Below are 24022 nucleotides of genomic sequence, written 5' to 3'. Positions count from 1 at the left end.
ATGAAATTTTGTCATGTCGTACCATCATTTTTTATTTTAGTTTAACCAATGAGAATACAATTTGGTCAGCTAAATCCCAAATTGCTAGCCCATCCTCGTTCGTTCAGTATCCAAGTAGATACCCAATAGGGTGCACCACGAGAAGGTGAGGATTGGACATTAGGTCAGAAGCCCTGGTCGGTTCTCCACATTCCTTTAAAGGCTATGTGGAGGTCTCCTCTCAGTTATACAGCTTTGACCCTTAAGCACCCCCCCAGTTCAGTGAAGTATTCACAATTTATTGGTAGAGTGGTGGTTAGATGCAGGTCAGCTAGCTGACTTGAATGTTGGGGATTATCAACATTCAGTAATTCTTGAAAGTAATTTCTCCATTCTTTCATCAAGTTCGATGGGGATACTAGAAGTGTTTCTAGTATCCCCAGTTTTATTATAATTTTCAAGTTTCTTGCAGTATTTATTTATTTTATTTGTCTCTGATCATTATGAAGTATAGAAACTATAAAACTTTTATACCTCTATACTCAAGCATGTCGAATATCATTAATTCCTGCTTTTCTGAAATTCAGGTTTTTGAAGGCTTTTCCTATCTCAAGTATTGATATGTATATGTACCCTTGAATGCATTCTTCTTGAATATTTTCTACAATCATGCTGTTGCTGCTTGTTTCATTTAGAAATCAAGAGGAATGAAATTGGGATATCAGTTTTACTTCAGATCTGATTCCATTTATATTATTCTTTCCACTGCTTGAGCTTTTTCAATAGCCACTAGAATATTTTACCACAACTTTTGTTTAGCTAGTTTTACATACTGCTTTGCTTTTTTACATTTTATCAAAACTTGCCAGAAAGTTTCAAAGCACTATGGAGGAGATTATATCCTTTCAGACCACCATACCTTGATGCACATCGTCAAGGTTTGGTTCTTGTTTTCACTCTCATTTTTTCTTGAATAACATTGATTTGAGTTAACAGTTCTCTAAAAGTTGCTAAATTTTGTTTCTGATTTTAGAAAACTTTCTTATACAGTTTTCTTTTCAATATCATTTAATCTGCTCAAAACAAAATGGTGACCATTTCCTATTTCAAATCCTCTGTATACTCTTGTATCCTAAAGCATTAAGATATTGTTATCAACAATAACAAAGTCATTTAATCCTTTATCCAAGTGTGAGCAAACAAAGTTTGCACCTGAAAGTATCTTCAGGACTGAGCTAAGGTGGTGCAACACCAAGGCAACTCGTGGCAAAGGTAGAGAAAGCTATCATCACTCCTATCTCAGTATCTCCCATAATACAATGCATTAAAGCAAGGGCCACTACCCAGACTGGTTTTGACCTTTATTGAGGTCTCGTCAGTGGGAGCCAGGCCCAGTAGTGGAGACACTAAGTCAGAAGCAATGAGAGGTCATCCCCACCTATGAGTTGCCAAAAGGTGTACAACCTTATTATTAACTTACATCTTTCTCTGAATCTGGAGTAATTTAATAATAAGATTGTACACCTTTTGGCAACTCCTATAGGTGGGGATGACCTCTCATTGCTTCTGCCTTGGTGTCTCCACTACTGGGCCTGGCTCCCACTGATGAGACCTCAATAAAGGTCGAAACCGGTCTGGGTAGTGGCCCTTGCCTTAATGCATAGCATTACACATATCTGCAAGGAGATGTGCTTTGCATTATGGGAGATACTGAGATAGGAGTGATGATAGCTTTCTCCACCTTTGCCACGAGTTGCACCACCTTAGCTCAGTGCTGAAGATACTTTCAGGTGCAAACTTTGTTTGCTCACACTTGGATAAAGGATTAAACTAAACTTATTATAATAACAAAGTTAATGAAAATATTTTTTATTTCTTGAGTCTTCTCTCCACATGAATTTGTGCATATCTCTATGTTTCAACATAGATGTGCATATTTCTGTACATCTACTAATTGTTTCCTACATTATTATTTAGATTTCCAATGAGGACTAGCTCCCCCTTCCCCCATTAGCTGCCTTCTCTAATATCTCAAAAAAGTCCTCCACTTCTTCCTTAGTAGAACCTTTTGTTGAACCACAGACACACTGTCCAATTTCTCTCTTTGATATTTATATTTGCTGCCATACAAGATTACCTTTGTCTTTAGTGTTGAAATACTATAGCTACTGCTTTTCACCAATCATTACTGCCTAAACATAACATCTTGTGTTTGTTGCTTAGAATTCCTTTTTTTATTTGTTCCTTCTTTGTTTCATTAACACTTATTATGTCAATCTGATACTTGTCCAATTTCTTTTTTTTTTTTGACAGTTATTAAAAAAAAGCAGGACCTCATTTAACCATGAAATTCCATAATGTTGCATCATTTTGTATTTTGAGTTAAGCCAAAAAGAATACAATTCAGATGACTAAATCCATATTGCAAGCTCATCCTTTTTGTTCAGTACCCATGCAGATACCTACTTATGGAGTGCATCACAATTAGGTGAGGACTGAACATTAGGAGTGAAGTCTTAGTTGGTTTCCAGAATTCCTTAAAAAGGTATATAAGTTGACACTTCTTATGTCGATCGCGCTAACAATCTTGAACTCTGGTGATTATGGGTTGGAGTTTGTTCAGTATCCAACTTTTGCTGTTCACCTTGGTTCCATGACAAAAACAGTGGGACCTCATTTAAATGTATAACACCCCAGCCAGCATGAAATTCCATACTGATGCATCATTTTGTATTCTGAGTTAAGCCGACAAGAATACAATTTAGTTGGCTAAATTCCAAATTGCAAGCTCATCCTTTTTTGTTCAGTATCCAGGTAAATACCAACTTTTGGGGTGTGCCACAAGAAGGTGAGGACTGAATGTTAGGAGAAGTCCCAATTGGTTTTCAGCATTCCTTAAAAGGTTATAGTGGAGGTCTCTTTCCAGTTATCCACCTTCGACTTTTAAGAACCCTGTGGCAAATAATTTATCTTTTTTAAATAGATGTTCTAAACCATTACATCTAAGTAAAAAAAAAAGCAGTTTTTTTTTTTTTTTTTTTTTTTTTTTGCAAGTCAGTTTTATCCATGTAGCACATAACTAGTAATCTTTTCATTCCAAAACACATAACCTTACACAGTCACATTAAACTGATAACTGCTCTTTTTTTGTTCATAATAAAATTACCCTGCATCATAAGCAAAAGTATTTTCTGTGTAGGTGTGGGCTTCCTATAAATAGAAAAAAGATAAAGATAGGTGATTAAGGTCAAAAAAGGGCAAGCAGTTTATTATTTTTCAATGCAAAGTGTATTTAAATATAAATACATCAAATCTTTATTTATACAGATCTATCCTTCATATTTCCTTACCCTTTTCTTATGGGAAAACTTGCAGTCAAAACACTTGAATAAATGATATTACGCAAATCCAGCAGTTGTATTCTGATAACAGATGAATTACTGATTTAAAATATTTCATTCAAAACTCATTTATATGATCAAGTAGGCATTCTATACTTTATTATATGAATATATAATAAATTTACTTACACCTTGCCAAATGAAAGCAGCCAATATGTCAATTTGAGCACCAATGTCCCTCATGTCACCACTGTATCTATTAAATATAATTATCATTAGGCCAGTTTTGAACACCATAAATTCGAATATATTTTCATGCTTTTATATTAGAGAGAAAAATTAAAAAGGGAGATAAAGAGAAATTCCAAAAGTGTAAAATTTATGTCTTTATATTATGTTTATTGTCTGCCAGTTAGTAAGTATATTTATTTTTAAAAGAATGAATTAACACACTCATGAAGAGGCAGTGAACAAACTGTGTCATGTGTTCTGTTTGCATATTGAGCTGGCAAATTTAATAAACTGTACCATGTACTTTCCATTGAAACCAAAGCTATGCACGAGAGAACTATTATATTCAGGCAGTATATATATATTACTAAAGATGCAGTGAGGGTGCCTGTGTAACCCTGTGAAAATGCACATATTGGCCACTGAATTACAAACTTATTTAATACTGTGTTGGATCACCTTTAGCTCAAATGAGGTCACATATGCAGTTTGGCATAGATTCCACAAGGTGTTGGATTGCATCTACAACAAGTACTGTTCCGGTAAACAGGTGTTTACCAGAACAATCCTTTACCTGGCTCAGATTTGATGGAAGAGGACTATGCTTGCGGATCTGTTTTTCAAACATGTCCCATACAATGGGGTTCAGATCCAGGCTTTCTGGTGGAATTCACCATTATGCTTGTTCAATAGTTGAACCACTGCTGAACAATTCTTGCACCTGCTGGATAAAAGGGACAACATTGCAGGATGGACTTGATTGGCAACAATGTAGCAATATCACAGGATCTGTACTGTGATTCAGTACAGAACAATGTTTACCATGACTTGTCAAATACTGTACACAAACTTTCTGGATCTTTGTAGAAATCAGTGTTTCTTCACAGGCATGAGACTGCCAATATCGTTCCTCCTCCTCAATTCCTTGTTTGCTGAGATATGGGTCAAGAACAGTTTTCATTAAATGCTTTGGTCAACTGCTCCACACAGGAAGTTCTATGTAGTACAAACCTTCTAGGATGACGATAATCTTGTTCCTGATAGATTGTCTTAGGACCACAGTCACACCTCTTAGACAAGCAACTTGGGCTATTTTTCCACTGATTAAACACCTGGAACATCTCACCTTTTGAGAAACCAGTCAGCCATGCCGTTTTCAAAATTGTGGCACCAGCTAGATGGGTACCCTCAAAAAGCCCTTTATCGAACCATGAAAGATCCTTGGTTTTTCCTATTGTGATCAGCACTATTGACGATTACTGACCAGAAGCATTCTGGTCAGTAATTGTCAATATGTATATTAGTTGCCTAGAACACGACACATGACCAAGTATTTTGCATATAAGCTGTGCAAGTGATTTATGTATATCTGCATAATGGTTTCTAATTCAATGGTGTAGCATATTTGCTATTTTCACATGGCTACACTGCTTCCATAGCACTAGGATGACCAAAGAAAGACAGATTCATTTCTAGTCACCAGCAGGGGAAACTTTTTCTAGGTCTCTCTTTATGGCTTCCCAAGTTTATCTTTGGCACATGATTATCAGTATGCCATCAGATACTGAAGGATATGCAATTTATGTAATGCATAATATCTTTAAATGGGAATAACTTTATATACCGTATATATACATACGAGGGTAGTCTGAAAAGTTCTAGGCCTTGACCATAGACGCAACAATATCGGCAATTTTTTTTTTTTCCCCTAAGTTGGTACATCTGTCATAAGCATCCATGTGAAATTGCATGTCATTCTATCAAGTAGTTTGTTTTATACAGCTGTCTGAAGCAAAAGTGTTGTCTGTATCCCTTGATATGGATAAAATTGAGTATCGTGCAGTTATAAAATTCCATGTAAAAGAAGATTTAATGCCAAAAGAAATTCATCCGAAGTTCATAAAGTTAATGGGCACTCTTCTTCGTTTTTCTTCGAATCAAGAGTGATTGCAGCTGTAGAGAGGTATTTTGCAGAACTTACTGAGAACCACCACACAGGATGGGATAATGGCACTGGAGCATCGCTGGAATAAATGTATTAGTCTTACGGGAGATTATGTTGAAAAATAAAAATAATTTTGAAATTATAAATTCGTTTTTTCATTGTTAGGATCGAGAAATTTTCAGACCACCCTCGTACATCTTACAGCAGCACAGGTCCCAAAAGAGCAGAAAGAAGGTAAAATTATTACTACACAAAAGTTGTAATAAGGCTGTGGGTACAAATTATAGGCCAATCTATATATCCAGAGTTGTAGTTAAATGAGATTAGTTATTAGAAAGATTAGTGAGAACTAGGATACAGAAATTGTTGTTAACAGCAATATTCTCTATGATTGTTAGCATGGGTTTGTTAAAGGGAGATCATGTTTTACCAATTTATTTATCTACTATAAGAAGGTGACAAAATACTGCCCCATGACAGGCTGTTGAACAAACTGAAACAGATGGAATTGGATAACAGACTAGTGAGCCAGATTAGTGACTGGCTGTCAGACAGGTATCATAAAAGATGTATACGGGGGTGCAGAGGAAAGTCAATAATGGCATGCTGCAAGGATCTGTATTAGGGCCATTGCTGTTCAATCTGTAGATCAATGATATTGGGACTGGCTTAAATGGTGATATGCAACTGTTTGCAGATGATATAAAATTGGGGAGAACAATGAAGAGTCAAGCATAATGTGGCCTTACAGAACTTAAACAGATTGCATGAATGGGCAGGTAAGAGGAACTATCAGTTCGATGTTGCAAAGCGCAAGGTTTTGAAATTTGGTAAGTAACACAAGATGCAAAGTATATACTTGGTGGGGAAACTTTGAAGGAGGTAGAGGAGATGAGAAGTCTAACAGTGGTAGTGGTAGACTGGTTGGTGGATTTATGGTTTATTGATGCAAGAATAGCAAAGATCACACTGCACTATATCAAAGGTCACAGCAGTACACAAGGTATAACAGTGATAAAGAGACAAAATAGTAAATAATATGTATGTACAAAAAATTGTTACTTTCTGTTACAAAGGGTAAGTTAAGTAATGCAGTATCACATATAAATAGAATTTATAAATCAAATGTGTCTGTGTAAATTAATTCTTCGTAAAAAGTTAAACACCAGGATATGACAAATGGCAAGACATGCATTGCTTTTTTTTCACAAAGGTGGCTCAGTAAATAAGATTATGTAAGATGAATGACCTATGCAGAGCCTAGCAAGAACAATTAACTCTCTTCTTTTGAAATTAAGCTGAAATGCTTAATTTCAGGTTTAATCCCATGCAATTTGTTTGGCAGTGCTTCCTGTTATTATGACCACCACTAGGCAATCAGCTTTGATATTAAACTGTCTTCAGCCTGTATATGATGCTGTGAAACTGTACATCAAAAAAAAAATATGGACTGATATAGCAGCTAGTCTCATTTCTCATAATTCCAATGTCAGTTCGATGTTGCATAACACAAGGTTTTGAAATTTGGTAAGTAACACGAGATGCAAAGTATATATTTGGTGGGGAAACTTTGAAGAAGGTAGAGGAGATGAGAAGTCTAACAGTGGTGGTGGACTGGGAATCCAGCACAACTGAATATCAAAATTAAGGGTCTTCATTTTGTACAACAGTTGTAAAATTTCACAAAGCCCGGATGTGTGGATTATACACGAGTGATGAGATAGCCTGTAAAGAACATGAGTGTGTATAAATCACACACTTTCAGTAGTGGTTTTCTTTTATATGCCGATGCAAGCTGAATGGCATGCAACTCTGCTGTGTAATTACTGCAATCAAGTGGGATCTGGTTGGAGATAGTAATACTAGGAAACAGCATCACAGCTGAAACAGAAGTTCAGATCTTGAACTCAGCATAGATAGGCAAGAAATCAGAGTGGGTTGCTCAATGTGTATTAAACAATTGCAGGTAGACAGATGCTGCAAGATGGAGAAATGTCATGTTTTGTACAGGTAATGCCGTCAACATTCATCTCAGCACAGCTTCCAAAAGGACATATGACAGTCTGACTTGTGTGAACTGCACAACACAGAGAAAAAACACTAGTTCACTTAGGACTGAGTTCTGATATACTCAGTCCTAAGTGGACTAGTGTCTTTTCTCGGCCAGTATAAAGTTAGAACATCAAGTAAAGGAATTTGCCATTGAGAGAGGAGTGATGCAAGGAGATTTATCACCCAAATTATTTTCTGTTGCATTAGAAGAATGTCTTTAGGGATGTCTCATGGAAAATTATGGAATTAATATTAATGGAAGAAATCTCAATTATTTATATTTTGCAGATGACATCGTTCTGTTAGCAAAAACTAAAGTTCAGGAAATGCTAAATCTCCTTGATTTAGCATTTCCTTAAACTCTTGTAAGAAAGCATATACAAGAGTTTAAAAATTAACATAACTAAAACCAAATCAATGACAAATTCAGATCAAATTGAACTAAAATTAGTAGATAATCCTGTTGAAATTATGGATGACTATATTTACCTAGGAAATTAGCTGGCTTTAAGGAAAAACAAAATAAAGAAATAAATTGGAGAATCACACAAGGAAGCAGTGTTTTGGCTGTATAAAGATCATTTGTTAGATTTGCTGTGTATTTAAAAAGAAGGCTATTTAAAATGTTCATGATTCTAGTGATTACCTATGGAAGCAAGACATGGATGACAACTAAAAAAACAGGAAGACAGGTGTGTGGTCCAAAGAGGCTTGGAAGAGAATGCTCCACATTACAAAAAGGGATACGATTAAAAATAACAGAACTGGAGAGAAGACTGGAGCAGAAGGTACTGTGAAGTATACTGTAAAACATGTAAATGGAGATGGAAAAAATTAAGCAGGGTGAACACTAACAGAAGGAAAGGTTGCCAAACAAAGGTTTGATATGAGATGGTGAACATTAGCTAAAGAAGAAGATGACCCACCAAGTTAGTGATGTATCTGCTTGGATTGTTGTTGGCATTCATGCTGCAACTACAAAAGGATGTGTAGAAATGTAAAGTGTCAGAGCTATATATAAACACGGGACCTTTCTGTTACTTTTGAGGAGCATAATATAAAGTAATGTTTATGGTGTCCAAATTGTGGGATTAACCTAGATTGCAGATTTAACATTCTGATCAATGAGCTTCCCACCACATAACTGGATTATTTGCATATTTAGACAGATGTTATTAACTTTCCAAAGTGCTATTATATGCTATAAACATAGAAATGAAAAAAAAAAAAAAAAAAAAAAAAAATTATACTTTTTGCTGAATGCATGAAAAAAAATAAGTCATACCACACACTGCAAAAATGAAAATACATGAAATTATGTCAATCAGAGAAGTTTTTGATACTCAACCATATAATCATAAGAATATATGTATTTCACTAGTGGAAACGATCTGGCATGATCACTTTTTGCATTTCCAAGACATCTGATGTGATGAGGTCAGACACAAAGGGGACTCACTTAGCAAACTACCATTATAAGATGACACCTTCCCCTCCTTGCAAATGGGTGGTTAGTTTCTTCTCTAGTTGCTTATTATGTGACATAATGAATGGCCTCCTTACTTCAGATTTTTCCTACAAACAGCAGTGGTCAGTTCTTTATGTATTCTGCCTGCCTGCTAAATCTCTTACTGGCTTCCAATCTTATCTGCAGTTTTAGTGATAACAGTAAAGTGCATTCCTCTTCTTTATTTCACAAATCTTCCAATGCTGTAACATTCCAAGTTTCAGGAGGTTCTCCAAACCAATGTCTTAAATTGACAGAAATCTTGGTCTGATTCAGCGGAGTGAGAATAACTTTACAGCTTTAACCAAAACACATCCTCTTTTTTTCACAAGAAAGAAGAACCTCAGCTGCCTTCTGTTCTTGGACTAGCATATTACCACTAGCCTTTCCTGACACAAACATCTATAGCCTCCTCACATCCAAAAAGCTTTGTCCTGACTTATGTTACTTTTCATCTATGTACAGTTAGAAGTAAGATATTTAGAAAGATTTGTATATTTGACTTATTTTAAAATGAATCAAATATTTGCACATGAACACATTTCAAAGTACATTTAGGAATAAGGCTGTAACAAAATCTAGTGTAATGCTAAAATATTTATTGCTATGTATATTTACCTGATGTATGCCCAAAGACAAAGGGTAAGTAGAGCCATTCCCATCATCAAGTTGCAGAAATTGGACATAGAATAAATACCCAACAGTCCAAAGAGGCCAGATGCAATATATGTAAGGATAACAAGGGCAAACAAAGTGGCTGGAGTTCGAGCTGCTGCAAATATATTTTTCCCCTCATTGTGCTTTTTGTAGTTTTCAAATAATGCATCTATTTCCTAAAGAAATAAAAATAAGGAACAATTTACTAAAAATAAAAACACACAATACAAACACAAAAATTACCCCAGCCATGAAACATTTGCATATTAATAACACCGAACAAACAAAATGTGTATATACATGGAAAGGAAAGTTGTGCGTGCATGTTAAAAAAGCAGTGCACAGGAAGTAATGAAGAGACCATGTTGAGTGACAAGTGCTGCAATTAAAAGCTGGATATTTGTAATTAGTTATTTTCATACACTCAAGTAATGTTGCAATGAATGCCAAGGGACTTAACAATAGGTAAGTAACTTAGCATTCATTTAAGTTGCAAGTCTTATCATGCTAGTAAAAAGAAAAGTATTAGTTTTACTTTAAAATAATAGAAAATAAGTTTAATATATTTTTATGAGGTAATTTATGATTATATACAGTGAAGTCTGGCACGTACATTATTGTAGATTATTGAATTTTTAGGTGCTATCAAAAAGAAACTGGACTAGGCTAATAAAATCTTTATAACCTACCTAATTTAAATTTAGACTCAACCCCCTTCAAAGTAGTCCCTTTCCAAGTTCATGCAGAGATCACATCGCTTTCGCCACGCTGTAATGCTTCCTGTAAGTCTTTTTGCTGAAATGTATCAAGCACTGCTTGCGATTCACTTAGATCTTCTTAATGGTGTTGAACCATTGGCCCCTTCAGCTTCAATTTCATTTTTGGAAAACAAAAAGAAGTCACAAGGGGCTAAATCTGATGAGTAAGGGGAACATATGCGATGACCACCATGCTACTGGCTGCCAAAAACTCTCATATTGTTAAAGCATTGCAGAAGGGAGTGTTATCATGGTGGAGGACCAGTTGCAGCTTTGCCACAGTTCTGGTCTTTTGCGATGAATGTGCTCTCTCAATCACCATAAAACATCGCAGCAAAATTCTGCATTGATCGGTCTGGGACAACTTTTCAGGGCATAATCCCCTTAATGGCAAAAAAGATAAACAACATGCTCTTTGTTGCATTCTTGACTTACTTTGCCTTCTTTGGTCCTGGGGAATGTGGACTCTTCCACTGTTTCCACTGTGATGACCCTTGAGCGTGCCGAAGGTTGGGTCACCAATGGCCATTTGACAAAGATCTTGACAGGCTTTCACATGGTGCTCCTTCTGGTCAGAAGTCAAGAGATAGAAAACGAACCTGGCAGTGACATGATGCATGTTCAAATCTTTCATGATGATTGCTTGAGCTGCTCCATACAAAATCCGGACTCTGTTAGCAACTTCCTGAATGGTGATGTGTTGATCTGCATGAATGACCCGTCGAATTTTTTTGACATCGTCGTGGGTTGTGCTGGTGGACTGTTGTCCTGGCTTCTCATCGTCCTCCAAGGTGATTCTGTCCTTCTGAAAACACGCGTCACAAAACACTGAGTTCGGCTCATGGCTTCATTTTCATATGCCTTACAAAGAAATCAAGGGTTTTGTGACAAATTTCTCCAGTTTTACACAAAATTTTACGCCCTTTGTTCTAATTTTGGGGTTTCGGTGAAATTGAAGAACGGCACAAACACGTGATAAGAATAATGTGTGTTACACAAGTTTCACTGCATACAGCTCAACGCCACATGGCAGGCTGACTCGACAATGTCTACGCCACTGACACCTGGTGGCATGAGACTGTAACTCAATATGTCGCTGAGTATTCAGCACAGTCCGGTTTCATTTTGATAGCACCTTGAACACTGCACCTTTGGAGGGGAGAAGAAAGGACTATTTTAAGAAAGATATAGTTCTGTAGTAGAAGTTGTGCTTAACTTGCCAGTTTTTGAAGTGCGATTAATTAGAATTTTTTCAACAAAAACTAAACATACACACACAAATTCCATCTGGGATGTAAAGAACCTTTACAAGGCCTTTTCAAACTGAAGGTGAGTTAGCCAGCAATAGAAAGATTTCTCCTACTGGAAGCTTGTGTTGTGCTTTCTATAAAACAGTGAGAAGAACTGGTGCAATTAATATAACATATTAGCCTCATAGACTTAGTTGCTTAGGCCATAATTCTAAAGAACTATATACATAAAATTCTTTAATCTACAGTTACAAATTTTTTCATACTGGAGTTACATTTTTTAAATCCATTTTATTTGAGACAGCTGATAAAGAGGCAACAATAATGTATGTACATTGTAATAACACAATATTATAACAAAAAAAAAACTGTACTTTTAAATTTTTGCACCTGTTTAGGAGATATTTTGCATAGATTTTGATTACTGAGTTTTTAATGCAGGTTTTCAATAAAGGCCAGTTCAATTAATGCCCCTACAGCAACAGAATGTCTCTGAGTACTTAAGTGAAATAAGTAAGGTAAATTATACTTTGCAAGAAATTATATTCTAAGTTATATATTTTACCCTACCATGAGCAAATAAGAATTTGCACATACAGTATCTTCATGACCAGGTTACTTGTATATGGAGGCAGATGACTTCACATTAAATTGTAACAGTATCAAATAATGCAAAGCATACTCCCTTTGGATGTGTATACTGCCAGGCATTATGGGAAGGATGACTGACTAACATCTGATTTGACCTTTATTAAGGTCTCATCAATGAGAGCCAGACTAGTGTAAATATAAAGAGCCAAATCAGTGTTAGACATATTTCCATATACAACTAAGAATATAATGAATCATCATATTAAAATTCTCTGGAAGACAGTTCTAGCAACTTTTTGCAAATTCACATAATACCTATCATACCCATTATTCACATAATACCTATCATACCTCTCCTTAAACTCGTTCACCATTTGGGCACTAAACAACCACCTCTGGCAATCCTTTAAGCAAAAAATCTGGTCCACACACACAACCTGACTAACCACATTTTAAGACAAGTTTCAGTGGTGACCTGTTCTTTCCTACTTGTCATATACCGTAAAAAATTCTTTCATGTCACTTATATCCCATAATCCAGAACCATCAATATGATATAAAATATGTAATCTTTTCATCTGAAAGTGCATTGCCTTAAATTATGCCACATTAAATTGACAATCATTGTCCTTCTCCCCAAGAAAAAAGGGAGGTGGAGGGGACTTCAAGCAAGGTTCAAAAGCAGACATCTTTTGGACAGTAATCCCACTTCTATAAACAGGTACTTTTATCTTAAATAATAATATATATTAAAGCATTTAAAATGCACATTATTTTACAGTAATTTAGTAGAAATTGCAAATAGCATATTTGCAACTGCTTTGTGAGTTGAGGTATCCACATCCATGGTGTAAGGAATATACTTTTAACCTTAAGAACTTCTGATTCTTCACAAATTGTAATAATTTGTGTATGTGTGTGTGTGTGTGCACGCACACTATACTAGAATATCATTTCCCCCCCCCCCCCCCAGAGAACATATGCAATTTGTACACATTTAAGTCAAAGGCATACTAAAAATACTAAACCAGAAAGGTTATATGAAACTATATTTTTAAAAAGCTTAATTTTTTAGTCAAATTCCTTAGCTATTTTCAGAGTTAGTGCTAAGAATGTTGCATATAACATGCTTGCATGAAGAACAGAATATTTATGCAAATTTAAGCAGCACAACGATGAGTGGTTTGATGCAAGAGAAAATGAAGAATCAATAGTTATAAGAATAATAACTACAGAATCACACATGTAGCAGAGTAAAAATTAATTTATTATACAGATATTTCATCTTATGGTAAGACATCATCAGTGTGAACAGTGAACAACAATAAGGTATTTGAATAAAGAAACAGTACAGTGCATGTTCACAGGTTAAAACTATTGGGATGAAAAAAAAAAAAAAAAAAAAAAAAAAAAAAAAAAATATATATATATATATATATACACAGTAAAACCCCTAAGTTACGCAGTAGGTGGGACCAACAAAAAACGTATAAGTCGAATTCGCGTAAGTCGGGGTATAATTTTGCATGTAATTTATACATACAAACATACAATTGGGACCCAAGGTTTACAAAAACACCTATATTTTTTAAGAAATATAATCATAATTGTAGTTTTTCGTACATAAAAAAAAGAAAGTTCTTTCGATGTCGATGGCTTCATAAAATCTAATAGATTTGTCTAACGGCATAATGTCTTTTTCTTGTCACACAAAATTTCTTCATAGCAAGCTAATGATTTTTTTATTCCTTGCCTTGTGGCTACAATTCGTTCCTTGTTAGAATGTATGTTCTCCAAAATCTGTAAGCCTTTCTTTTATGATTGTTCTTACTGTGGATTCCTGTAGATCGAACTTCTTTGCTAGCTTACAAATTTTCATTCCACCTTCAAAATCCTTAATAATGTTGAATTTTGTTTTCAAAGTCAACGTTTTTCTTTTCTTGCTAGCTGTAGAAGAATCAGACTTGCTTCTTTTGGACGACATTATTATTTTTTATGTGATAAAATTTTTATCAAGAACATAAAATTAAACAATAGCAAGGTTTGTAGACTATAAAAATCGTGTATGAATGGAGACTGCGCGAAACACGTCAATGCTTGTTCACAGCATGTGTGACACTGGCGAATGCGGCTGGCGCCTGAAAGATACGACTAGTGGTGAGGCGTGAAGTGGGGCTGGAATACGTACATGTAAGAAACCACGTAACTCCGGATTCGCATAAGTCGGGGTATGACTGTATATATGTATATATATATATATATATATATATATATATATATATATATATATATATATATATATATATATATATGTACAAGTCATGTTTATATATGGATCTAAGTAACAGCTTGGTGTTTTCCCCAAGGGGATCCTTTGGCTAGTGTTTTTAATCCCATGTTGTGTCAGGCCAGATTTGTGAGGTCTGATAAGCTAGATGTGGTCCTGATGTTCCAAGATACATGTGTTGATAGATCCTCCCATTTGTTCATAGTAAGACAACTTTTATGAACATGGCACTTTGTATATGCAAGGTACCAGGTTATGAATCTGGTTGATGGGTATACAGGAAGTGATGAGTTCATATTTTTTCATAATTTTTGCCACCCATTCAGAGATGCATTTAATATATGGTATAGGATTCCTGTGTGATTCTTGTCTGAGCTGCTATATTGGAGATTGTTCACTAATTATTTTATTCGTGGATTATAACCATTTACTAGGGCTGTTGTTTGCTTGATAGTTTGCAGTTCTTATTTAAGAGATTCTTCAGAAAAACAAAATCTTGTGTATAGGGGTCTTATCATGCCATATTTTTGAGATGGATGGTGGGCTGATGTATCATGAAATAGCAACCCGTAAAAGTCGATTTTCATAGGCAAAAGTGGAAGATTCACCTTGTTTAAGGTAGATGTGTACATCTAGAAAGAAAATTCCTTTTGACAATTCTTTTTCTGGTGTGAACTTAATACAAGAATGTAGGATGTTGATTTTTTGTAGACAGCTGAAGAGACCTTCTTCTTGCAACAGCCAAGATGGATGTAGACATGATGGTAATGTCTACACTAAACCTCAGAAATTTAGAATATTTATGGTATTCTTTGTTCAGGCCACTATAATATGGTCAAGTCTAGTCAGTCTGCAGCAACCAAACACTCTCCCCATATCTAACAGTAAACAGGAAATAAACCTGTTAGACTAGTTGGTTTGTTAGTGGGTTTGGGATTTATTGGTACAAGGATAGCAAAAGTCATACCCTGCCATTACTTACAAAGGTTACAACAGCATGCATGGTAATATAAACAACAAACAGATACATAAGTAAATAACATTTTATGTACAAGGGAGCAAATTTAAAATCAACAAACAATACCATATATACCTATAAAAGGCATTTATGTTCAGATGCATCTGTAAAAATTATTTTTTTATAACATATATATAATGTTCATGCAATTTGTCTGAATCTGACAATGTCTGTCAGATTCAGACAAACTGCATGAAGGATATCATGATAAATGGCTCAAGAGATTATTAAAAATTGCATTTTTCAAGTAAAGTGCTGACACTACCAGAGGATGACATAAGACGAACGTTTCAGTGTGCAATACAAATGTGGGTCACCTGTAGATAAGAATGTGTAAGATGACTAAGACTTAGGCAGAGCCTAGCAAGAACAACTTCATCTATCCTGTTTCTATATAGATGGCTGCCAATGCTTAGTTTCAGGCTTAATCTCATGCAATTTATTTTTAAGTGCTTCCTGCCAGGATGCCTGACAATGATTATTTAGCTTTAATTAACTGTCCGAAGTCTGTAAAGCAGAAGACAAACAGTACCACAGAGTTGGGTAGGCAATCCTCCCTCATTATAAAAAAAGCACTTCATAAACAAACAATGCTTAGCAAAGATGATTTATTAGTCAGTTTTGATGTTTCTGTGCTTTTCACAAATGTCCCAATCAGTGACACAATTTTTCTCTAGCAGAACAAATTTCTGTCTAATATTACAGCCCTCTTTGCCCAAGTAGAACATTCTGGCTGCTTCATGTGGAAAATAATTTTTACCTACAAAATGAAGGTACAGCCATGGTTTGTTATCTCCTGCTGCTAACTTTTATATGGAAGGTTTTCAGCAATTTGCACTAGATTCCTCTATATATATTGTTGTGACCGTAGCTTGGGTCTGATAGGTCTCTTACCTGTCTAATTGTTATTTTCTAAAGGTAACCGATATTAATTTCTTGGGGAAGTCTTGTTGTATCTCAACTGGTATTTTTACTCTAGCCATATTGCTAACATTAAGATAAGTTGCAGTCACTACCTTTTCAAGTGGAATTGTGCCTAACAGACATTAGTAGAAAGTACATCATATTATCTGTATTATTCTACAGGTTCTCATTAATCAGTTCATTCCCTTATCAACATAGAGAATATTTATTTTTACCCTGCACCACTCTATGTCTAGATGATATTAAATATAACTTCAAGGAAAAATTAATTAATAAGCACAATAACACTCAACTTCCTTAAGCAAAGAATCCTCTAATTTTCTCCATAAGTTTCTCTTACACAGAAGTGGCCGTGGTTAATTAGTCACTCTCTTTACTTTTGGTTTTCCCGCAAAGATCCAATTAGTTTAATGAATGGTACAGTGAGGTGAAATCAGGCAAGCACATGAATTTACACAATATAAAAAAAACCTTTATTATTCTAAATAAACACAATACAAAATATTATCTATACTGAAAATAAAATAACTCATTCAATTTACTTTCTTCTCAGATAAAGTTATACAGTCACAATAATATTAGAATCAATTCTATTTCACCTCTCAATTCTAAGTTGCACATAAAAAGACAATATGAAACCCCAATTCGATCTCCCAGCACAATTATATGATTAGGATATAATCTTCTACTTCACTCAGAAACTATAACGTTCTTTTGGCTTTACGTAAGAAGACTTATCATAAGACAAAACTTATTGTATACACTACATACTTCGTATGTCTATTGTTCAATTTAAACCCAGCACATTAATTCGAACTTCTATACTCTGTAATACAAAACTCTTAAAGGCACTTAATATTTTGCAGGATATTCATATACATAAACTTCTTAATATAATACATTTAATTCAGAACTAATATCCCACTAGCATAACACATTCACAAGGAACAATCCTTTCTTAATTACCCTTTTAAAACGAATTTTCTAGGAACATATTATACCTCAAGATTAGACACAACATCCCTTATGGAAAACATAATCTCTCATTTCCACAAGATAATTAATTTTTCATCTAATGTCCTCTGGTTCTAGACACGTTCTTTAGGAACAAATTGATGCCTCGACTTCCTTTCATAATAGTCTGCAAAAATCACTATTCATTCCCACAGTTAATATAGTCACAAAATGGAATCAAAATTCTCTTACTGCATTCAGACGACTTACGGAACATCTCGGTTGTGGATTACTTTAATCATCTAGGGTGATTCCTCAGAAGAAAAACGAGTGTCCCTCGACAGTCTCTTTAGTTCTGGCATACACAGCAATTTCAGGATACGTTGCATGAGTGCTTCCTCGTAGTCAGCATGGCCTTTTATCACTACAGATTTCTGGATTATTAAGCTGCATGTCCTTGGATTTCTCGGAACGCTTCTCAGGCATCACCTACTCGGACTTAGTGTTCGGTCAAGTACAATTTCAGAAGTATCAACTTTGTATCTTAGAGCACGATGACTCAAGCCTAGGACTCCAAGCTACAAACATCAGCGATTCATCTGGGACAACACATCTCAGACGAAAGTCAGGAACAAGAGAGCGCTCCCAGGTCAGGTAATAATCTTTTATATCTTCTGCCATTCTCATTCATTGGATATGCTCACATATCAAATCAGCTATCATACCATCACTCACAAGTGCCAAATAGTACTCTGGTGGCCGAGATATTAATTTTGTGTGAAGTGCAGCACTACCAATACGTCTGGCAGACAATCTACACATCACGAGCATGACTTGCAATATTCATTACACGTGTATTGCTGTAGGCAGCTTTACTGTTAATAGGATTGAGTTCCAAACAAAGTATCTAGATCCATTGGCATTTGCTTAAGGTACAAAATTTGTCAAATAATACACATTCTTAACTTTTAAAATGTAAGTGAAATTTATAGATTTAGAGTATAACACCTTATTTAATTTAACAGTATCTTTCCTGGTTAACACTTTGTCTTTGTGGAATGGCGAACTTGTTAAATCGAGAATGATAAGCAATTAATTCATGAATTTGTTTATTCACGATTTAACAAAATGTTGATGATTCTAGCCATGTGGCTGCCAAACATGAACTACCTTCCATAGCCACTCAAAGAAACATGAATGCATATAATTTACGATCTAAAATGAAAACCAAAACTCACTTCCATTTATGAATACACTTGTCACATGTCTTACCTCATGCAATCTACCTTTATCTACCACAAAATGGGTAGAGAAAGGAAAAGAACAATTGCTTATCCTTCCTAAACACCTTAGTTACACGCCTCCCCAATGGTACACTTTCCTTCACAGTATATAGAAAACTCACACCACCCATTTCAAAACCCTCATAGAAAATTTAACCTTAAATAACACAGACATATTGGTAAGCTTTGACATCTCCTCACTGTTTACCAATATTCCCTTAATTGATACCTTAACACTCTTAAAAAAAGTTTTTCCTTCTGACATCTTAGATCTCTTTTCCTTTGCCATCTATTCTGTTTTTTTTTTCTTGGAAGAAAAAAATCTATAAGCAGATAGAAGGACCCACCATGGATTCCCCCCCCCCTCACCCCCTTGCCAATTTTTATATGGAAGATTTTGAAAAACAAACCATAGACTCATCCCCTCTCAAACCTTCTGCCTGGCTAAGATATGTAGATGATATGTTCTCTATTTGGCCTCATTGCCCAGACACATTAGAAGACACCTCAACAGCCTACATCCAAGAATCCAGTTCATGATGGAAAAGGAAAAGAACAATTGCTTACCCTTCCTGGACACCTTAGTTACACGCCACCCCAACAGTACACTTTCCTTCACGGTATATAGAAAACCCATGCACACAGGCAGATACATCCACAAACACTCCCACCACTACCACCCTGCTCAACAATATGGCATTATTAAAACTCTTACCAAGAGAGCCCACAATCTTTGTTCCAGTGGAACTGCCCTTACAACTGAGCTTGACCACATACACAACACTTTCCTCTCCAATGGCTACAGTGATCACAGCATTAGAAAAATAATCAGTTTCTCCCCCATTTTTCTCTTCAAAAAGAGTTCAAAAATGCCATCACTATAACCTACATTTGTGGCACATCTGAAAAAATAGCCAAGATTTAAAAAAAAATACAACCTACACATAGCATTTAAGCCCAACTACTACTTGCTACCCTCATCTGCTCCCTTCTCTCTCAATGCCTGGAATCTATAAAGTACCCTGTTCCTGTAAACTGGAGTACTTTGGACAGACAGGCAGATCAGCTACTATCCGCCTGGAGTAACATAAGTCATACATCTGCAAGCACGACTATGGTCAGTGAGGCCTGGCTGACCATGTCTTGGATACAACCCACAGGATCTCATGGAAAAAACTCGCCATGCTCCACCACACCAAATTCAAAAGAGAAAGACTATTCTTAGAATCAGCAGCAGCTCTCAGTAATCAACCAAATCTTAACAAATATGGTTGCATTAAACTTCCTAAGATTTGGGAAACACTTATCACCAGAGGTCCCACTTTACATTCCAGGCCACCTACAACTGCCCTTAGAGGGCATTCCACCTAAATAGGACTTGAGTATCTCCCATGTGATTGGGCTTAGTATTGTTTGTTATTTGTTTTTATGTTACATTAGTTTTTTTGTAATCCCTGAAGATGTCTCATTGACTGAGATGAAATATAGGAAGAATTAAATTTTGTTTTCAATCTTTTCTGAGTGCTGTATACAATCCATTAAGCCTCCAACATGATGTTCTCACAGCACTTAAGCCTCTATGCACGGAGTGAGGTTTATCAAATGAAAGGGAGGAGTGCAATGTGCTGTCATCTGCAAAACTGTGTATTGGGTTGGTGAGAGAACAGAACCATCTACCATCACACACAGCGTGCATCCAGACAGAAAACTGGGGATCCAACTGCAAGTCCTGAGACAGTCCAAATGATAGGAGTTTGCTTAGTAAGTCTTTGTGCCAGACCCAGTCTAAAGCTTTAGAGATATCAAGTGCAACCACTTGAGATTCACCAAATTTCTCTAAGGCATTTGTCCAGAGATGGAAGATATATGAGAATAGATCTCCTGTTGATCGCCAGTGACAGAATCAGTACTGGTGGTCACTTAATAGCTGGGTGCCTTCAAGGTAGTGTAGTAGTTCAGAATTGATGGTTTTCTCCATCAATTCAAATAGGATGGAGGTGAGTGAGATAGGGCGGCAGTTAAATGGCAGTGATGTCACTCTTCTTCTTAGGAATGGATTGAATATAGGCCAATTTCCAGGCTTTGGGACCAGTGGAGTAAGAGAGTATGAACAGCAGCATAGGATAGGAGTCACTTCTGGTACACAGACCTTTAGGACAATTGGAGGAATGCCATCAAGGCCAGGAGACTATTTTTTGTGTCTATAATAAATAGGTTTTTGATCTCTTTCTGGCAAAAGGATACATACAGGGGACATTGTATGTTGGGCAGTTGGAATGATTGGGGGCATTTGCATTATCATGCTTTCATTGGAGGCAAAATGTGAAGCTAGGAGATTAGCTTTTTCTGTGTGCGATGATGCAATAGAGCCACCTGGGTATGATAGGGGTGGGAATAGTGTTAGGCAAAAAATTACGACCAAAAGGTACAGCTGCAAGTTTCCTGCTTTTTTTGCCCTTTCAAATTCTGTTTTGGAAGTACTGATAGTTTTCTTGCATCTATTTCAGGCTTCAGTATAAGCACTGAAGGATGATGGAGTTCTTGATTAGAGACAGTTGTGGTATGCTTGATTTTTCATTTGAACGGCCTTGGCACATTTCTTGGAGAACCAGGGTTTAGTTATGTGACAGCAGTTCAGAGAAGTGGGGGAATGTATGTTTCCATTTCAGTGAGGATTACTTTGGTGATGTTTGGATTAGAAGATGGGAAACAATAGTCCAACTATGGGAACGAAGCATACAAGTCATGGAGGCTGTCCCACTCGGCACTGTTATAATGCCAAACCACTCTTGTGTGGGAGTGGCTGTGTAAGCATTGTTGCATGGGGGAGAAGATGAGTACTAAATTGTGGCCAAAATTACCCAGGGAGCTCACTACATTCACCATATATTTGGAAGGTTCATTGGTGAGGAAGAGATCTAGGGTATTTGGGGAGTGGTTCGGATTAGCTGGTATTCTGGCATCTCTGCCTACAAGATCCTTACAACTGGAGGAGGAGAGCCAGTTGGTGTTGTGGACACTAAAATCTCCTAGGAGGACAATTTTGCTGTTAGGAGAGATGGGACTGGAGAAAATCAATATTTAAGGAGAGGAAATTAAAGAGGTCAGAGTGGTTTGTGGCAATGGGAGAGCAATAGACACAGCAGATGAATTTGACTGAGTGGGGAAGGGATATTTTCAACCAAAGAAGGTCAAAATTAGGCGATTCTACGTTAGATGCTCTCTGGCAAGGTATTTCCATGCGGATATATGCACAGATACCACCCTTGAATCAAAAGGGGTTAAACAGTGTGTAGTTTGGAAGGTTGAGATGGATAGTGCTGGGGAAGGGTGGGATTTGAGTTTCTGCTAAAAAAGAGTAGGTGGGGGTTTGGTGGACTGAAGATGGTAGTTGACACTATTAAGGTTGGAGTTGAGGCCACGGATGTTAGTGAAGTGGATGTGCAAGGTTCTGTGGGACATATATTTGACAGCAAGGGTCTAACACATCTACTATGCAGTGCCTGCATACTGGTCTCCATGATGGCTGATAGTGGTGTCACTTTATTTTTGAACTAATTTAATTTGTTTACAGTTGATGATCCAACTGTTGCCTCTATTTAGCATTTTTCTTCAGCTCGTCTTCTAAGTTGGCGTCTCTGTTCCCTCTGGGAAAATGTTAAGTCAGGTTGAGCAAGTATGTGCAATTTGGGGCAAATGTCTTTTAACTTGTTATTTATCACCATTATTAATTTGGATGTGCTTGTTGGTGTGTTGCAGGTCACTTTCACGAGATGCGAAAAGTTCGTTGCATCCTATCTTTTGTTTATGGGTCCAAAACGATGGCACCTGACAATATTTCTGGGATCGAAGTTGCATTCTCCTACTTATTTGCTGGTATCTTCTTTTAATTATATATCAGATAATTGTGTGTGTGTGTGTGTATTTAAAAAAAAAAAAAAAAAAAAAAAACTGAATGACTAGAAACTGAGAAAAATGAAAAAAAATTTATTAGCACAACTAGTTTCAGCTTGTACCAGCCTTCTTCAAGTGCATATTAAAAAAGAAATACCCAGTAAAACATAGAGGAAATAACTGTCAACATCATGGAAAGTTAGTGTATATATTTCAATGTTGAAGTCTGCGCATTCAAAATTGTTCTCTCGTTGGCCTTCATTGTTGGGCGTATGCATGCGTATAGCATCTCGCGAATGCCAATATTTGATCATAGCACAATGACAGTCTGAAAGGTTGCAACTCAGGTTGTTTTTGAGATGTAGGGGGTTGAGAATGATTTCTTTTGATTCTATTATCTTCCTTTCTAATTCATTGGCAACGATAAACGCTATTAGACTTGTCCAATAGGACTGTATAGCTAAGGTTTTCTTCATTAGAATTGGCTGAGAACAGAACATGACTAGACAAAGCACTGGCTCGCGTTCTCCTGTAACTGACATCTCTCTTATGTTCTTCAATGCATAACTCGATCGATTTCTCTGTTTGGCCCAAGTAAGGTATATCACAGTTGCACCAAATCTGATAAACACTGGGATATTTAAGGTTGTGATGTTTAGGTTTCGGAGGGCTCACTAAGCAGTGGATTTTCGAAAGAGGAGTAAATAAAGTTCTTATGTTGTATTTCCTAAGAACCTTGGCCAATATGGGTGAGACAAAGCTATTACCTTTCACACTATTGGTCTCTTCATTATGCCGAGCAGGTGGATTTAATAGGAATTTGTCAATTTTTTTTGTGAATAACCATTCAGTTGAAAGTAGACCTGAGAAAATTGAGTTCTTTATTAAGTTTTATCTTATCATCAAGAAGAGAGCAAGCACGATGTCCTAGTGTAGAAATGATTATAAACTTTTGAGGAGGATAATGATGGGATTGACTGTGGAGATATCTGTTGATGTGTGTAGGTTTTCTGTAAATCGAGATTTTTAATTTCTCTGATGAATGGGTCAGTTTGATGTCCAAAAAAGGAAGAGAACCATTAGTTTCAAACTCAGCCATAAATTTTATGTTCAGATGTTGATTATTTAGATGTTCTAAGAAGTTCAGGAAAAATTGAAGGCCATGGCTCCAAATTAGGAAAATGTCATCAATATATCTTTTCCAAATTCTTGGTTTTAAAGGATAAGAAGGGATGGTTTTAACTTCCAGATCTTCTAAATAGATGTTCGCAAGTACAGGTGACAACGGATTACCTATTGCAAGACCATAATTTTGTTTATAGATGGTATCCTGAAACTTGAAGTATCCTGA

At 36.1% G+C, this 24022-nt stretch overlaps 1 protein-coding gene across 3 annotated transcripts in view; it reads right to left on the bottom strand.

The window, feature by feature from the left end:
• Window positions 1-24022, bottom strand: part of atl (atlastin GTPase) — a 315725-nt gene that overhangs the window by 14381 nt on the left and 277322 nt on the right. For all 3 annotated transcript variants that reach the window (XM_090400775.1, XM_090400777.1, XM_090400776.1), the window contains exons 13-14: window positions 9674-9888; window positions 3510-3576 (exon numbers count right to left, since the gene is read on the bottom strand). In XM_090400775.1, the coding sequence (XP_090256901.1) occupies window positions 3510-3576; window positions 9674-9888 (282 nt within the window). The remainder of the gene's footprint in view (window positions 1-3509; window positions 3577-9673; window positions 9889-24022) is intronic.

Source organism: Typopeltis vanoorti, chromosome 11 (assembly GCF_054136105.1).
Source record: "Typopeltis vanoorti isolate ZY-2024b chromosome 11, IOZ_Tvanoo_1.0, whole genome shotgun sequence".
Lineage (NCBI taxonomy): Eukaryota > Metazoa > Arthropoda > Arachnida > Uropygi > Thelyphonidae > Typopeltis > Typopeltis vanoorti.
Note: the sequence above shows the minus strand (reverse complement) of the source record. Positions and strands in the feature narration are given on the sequence as shown.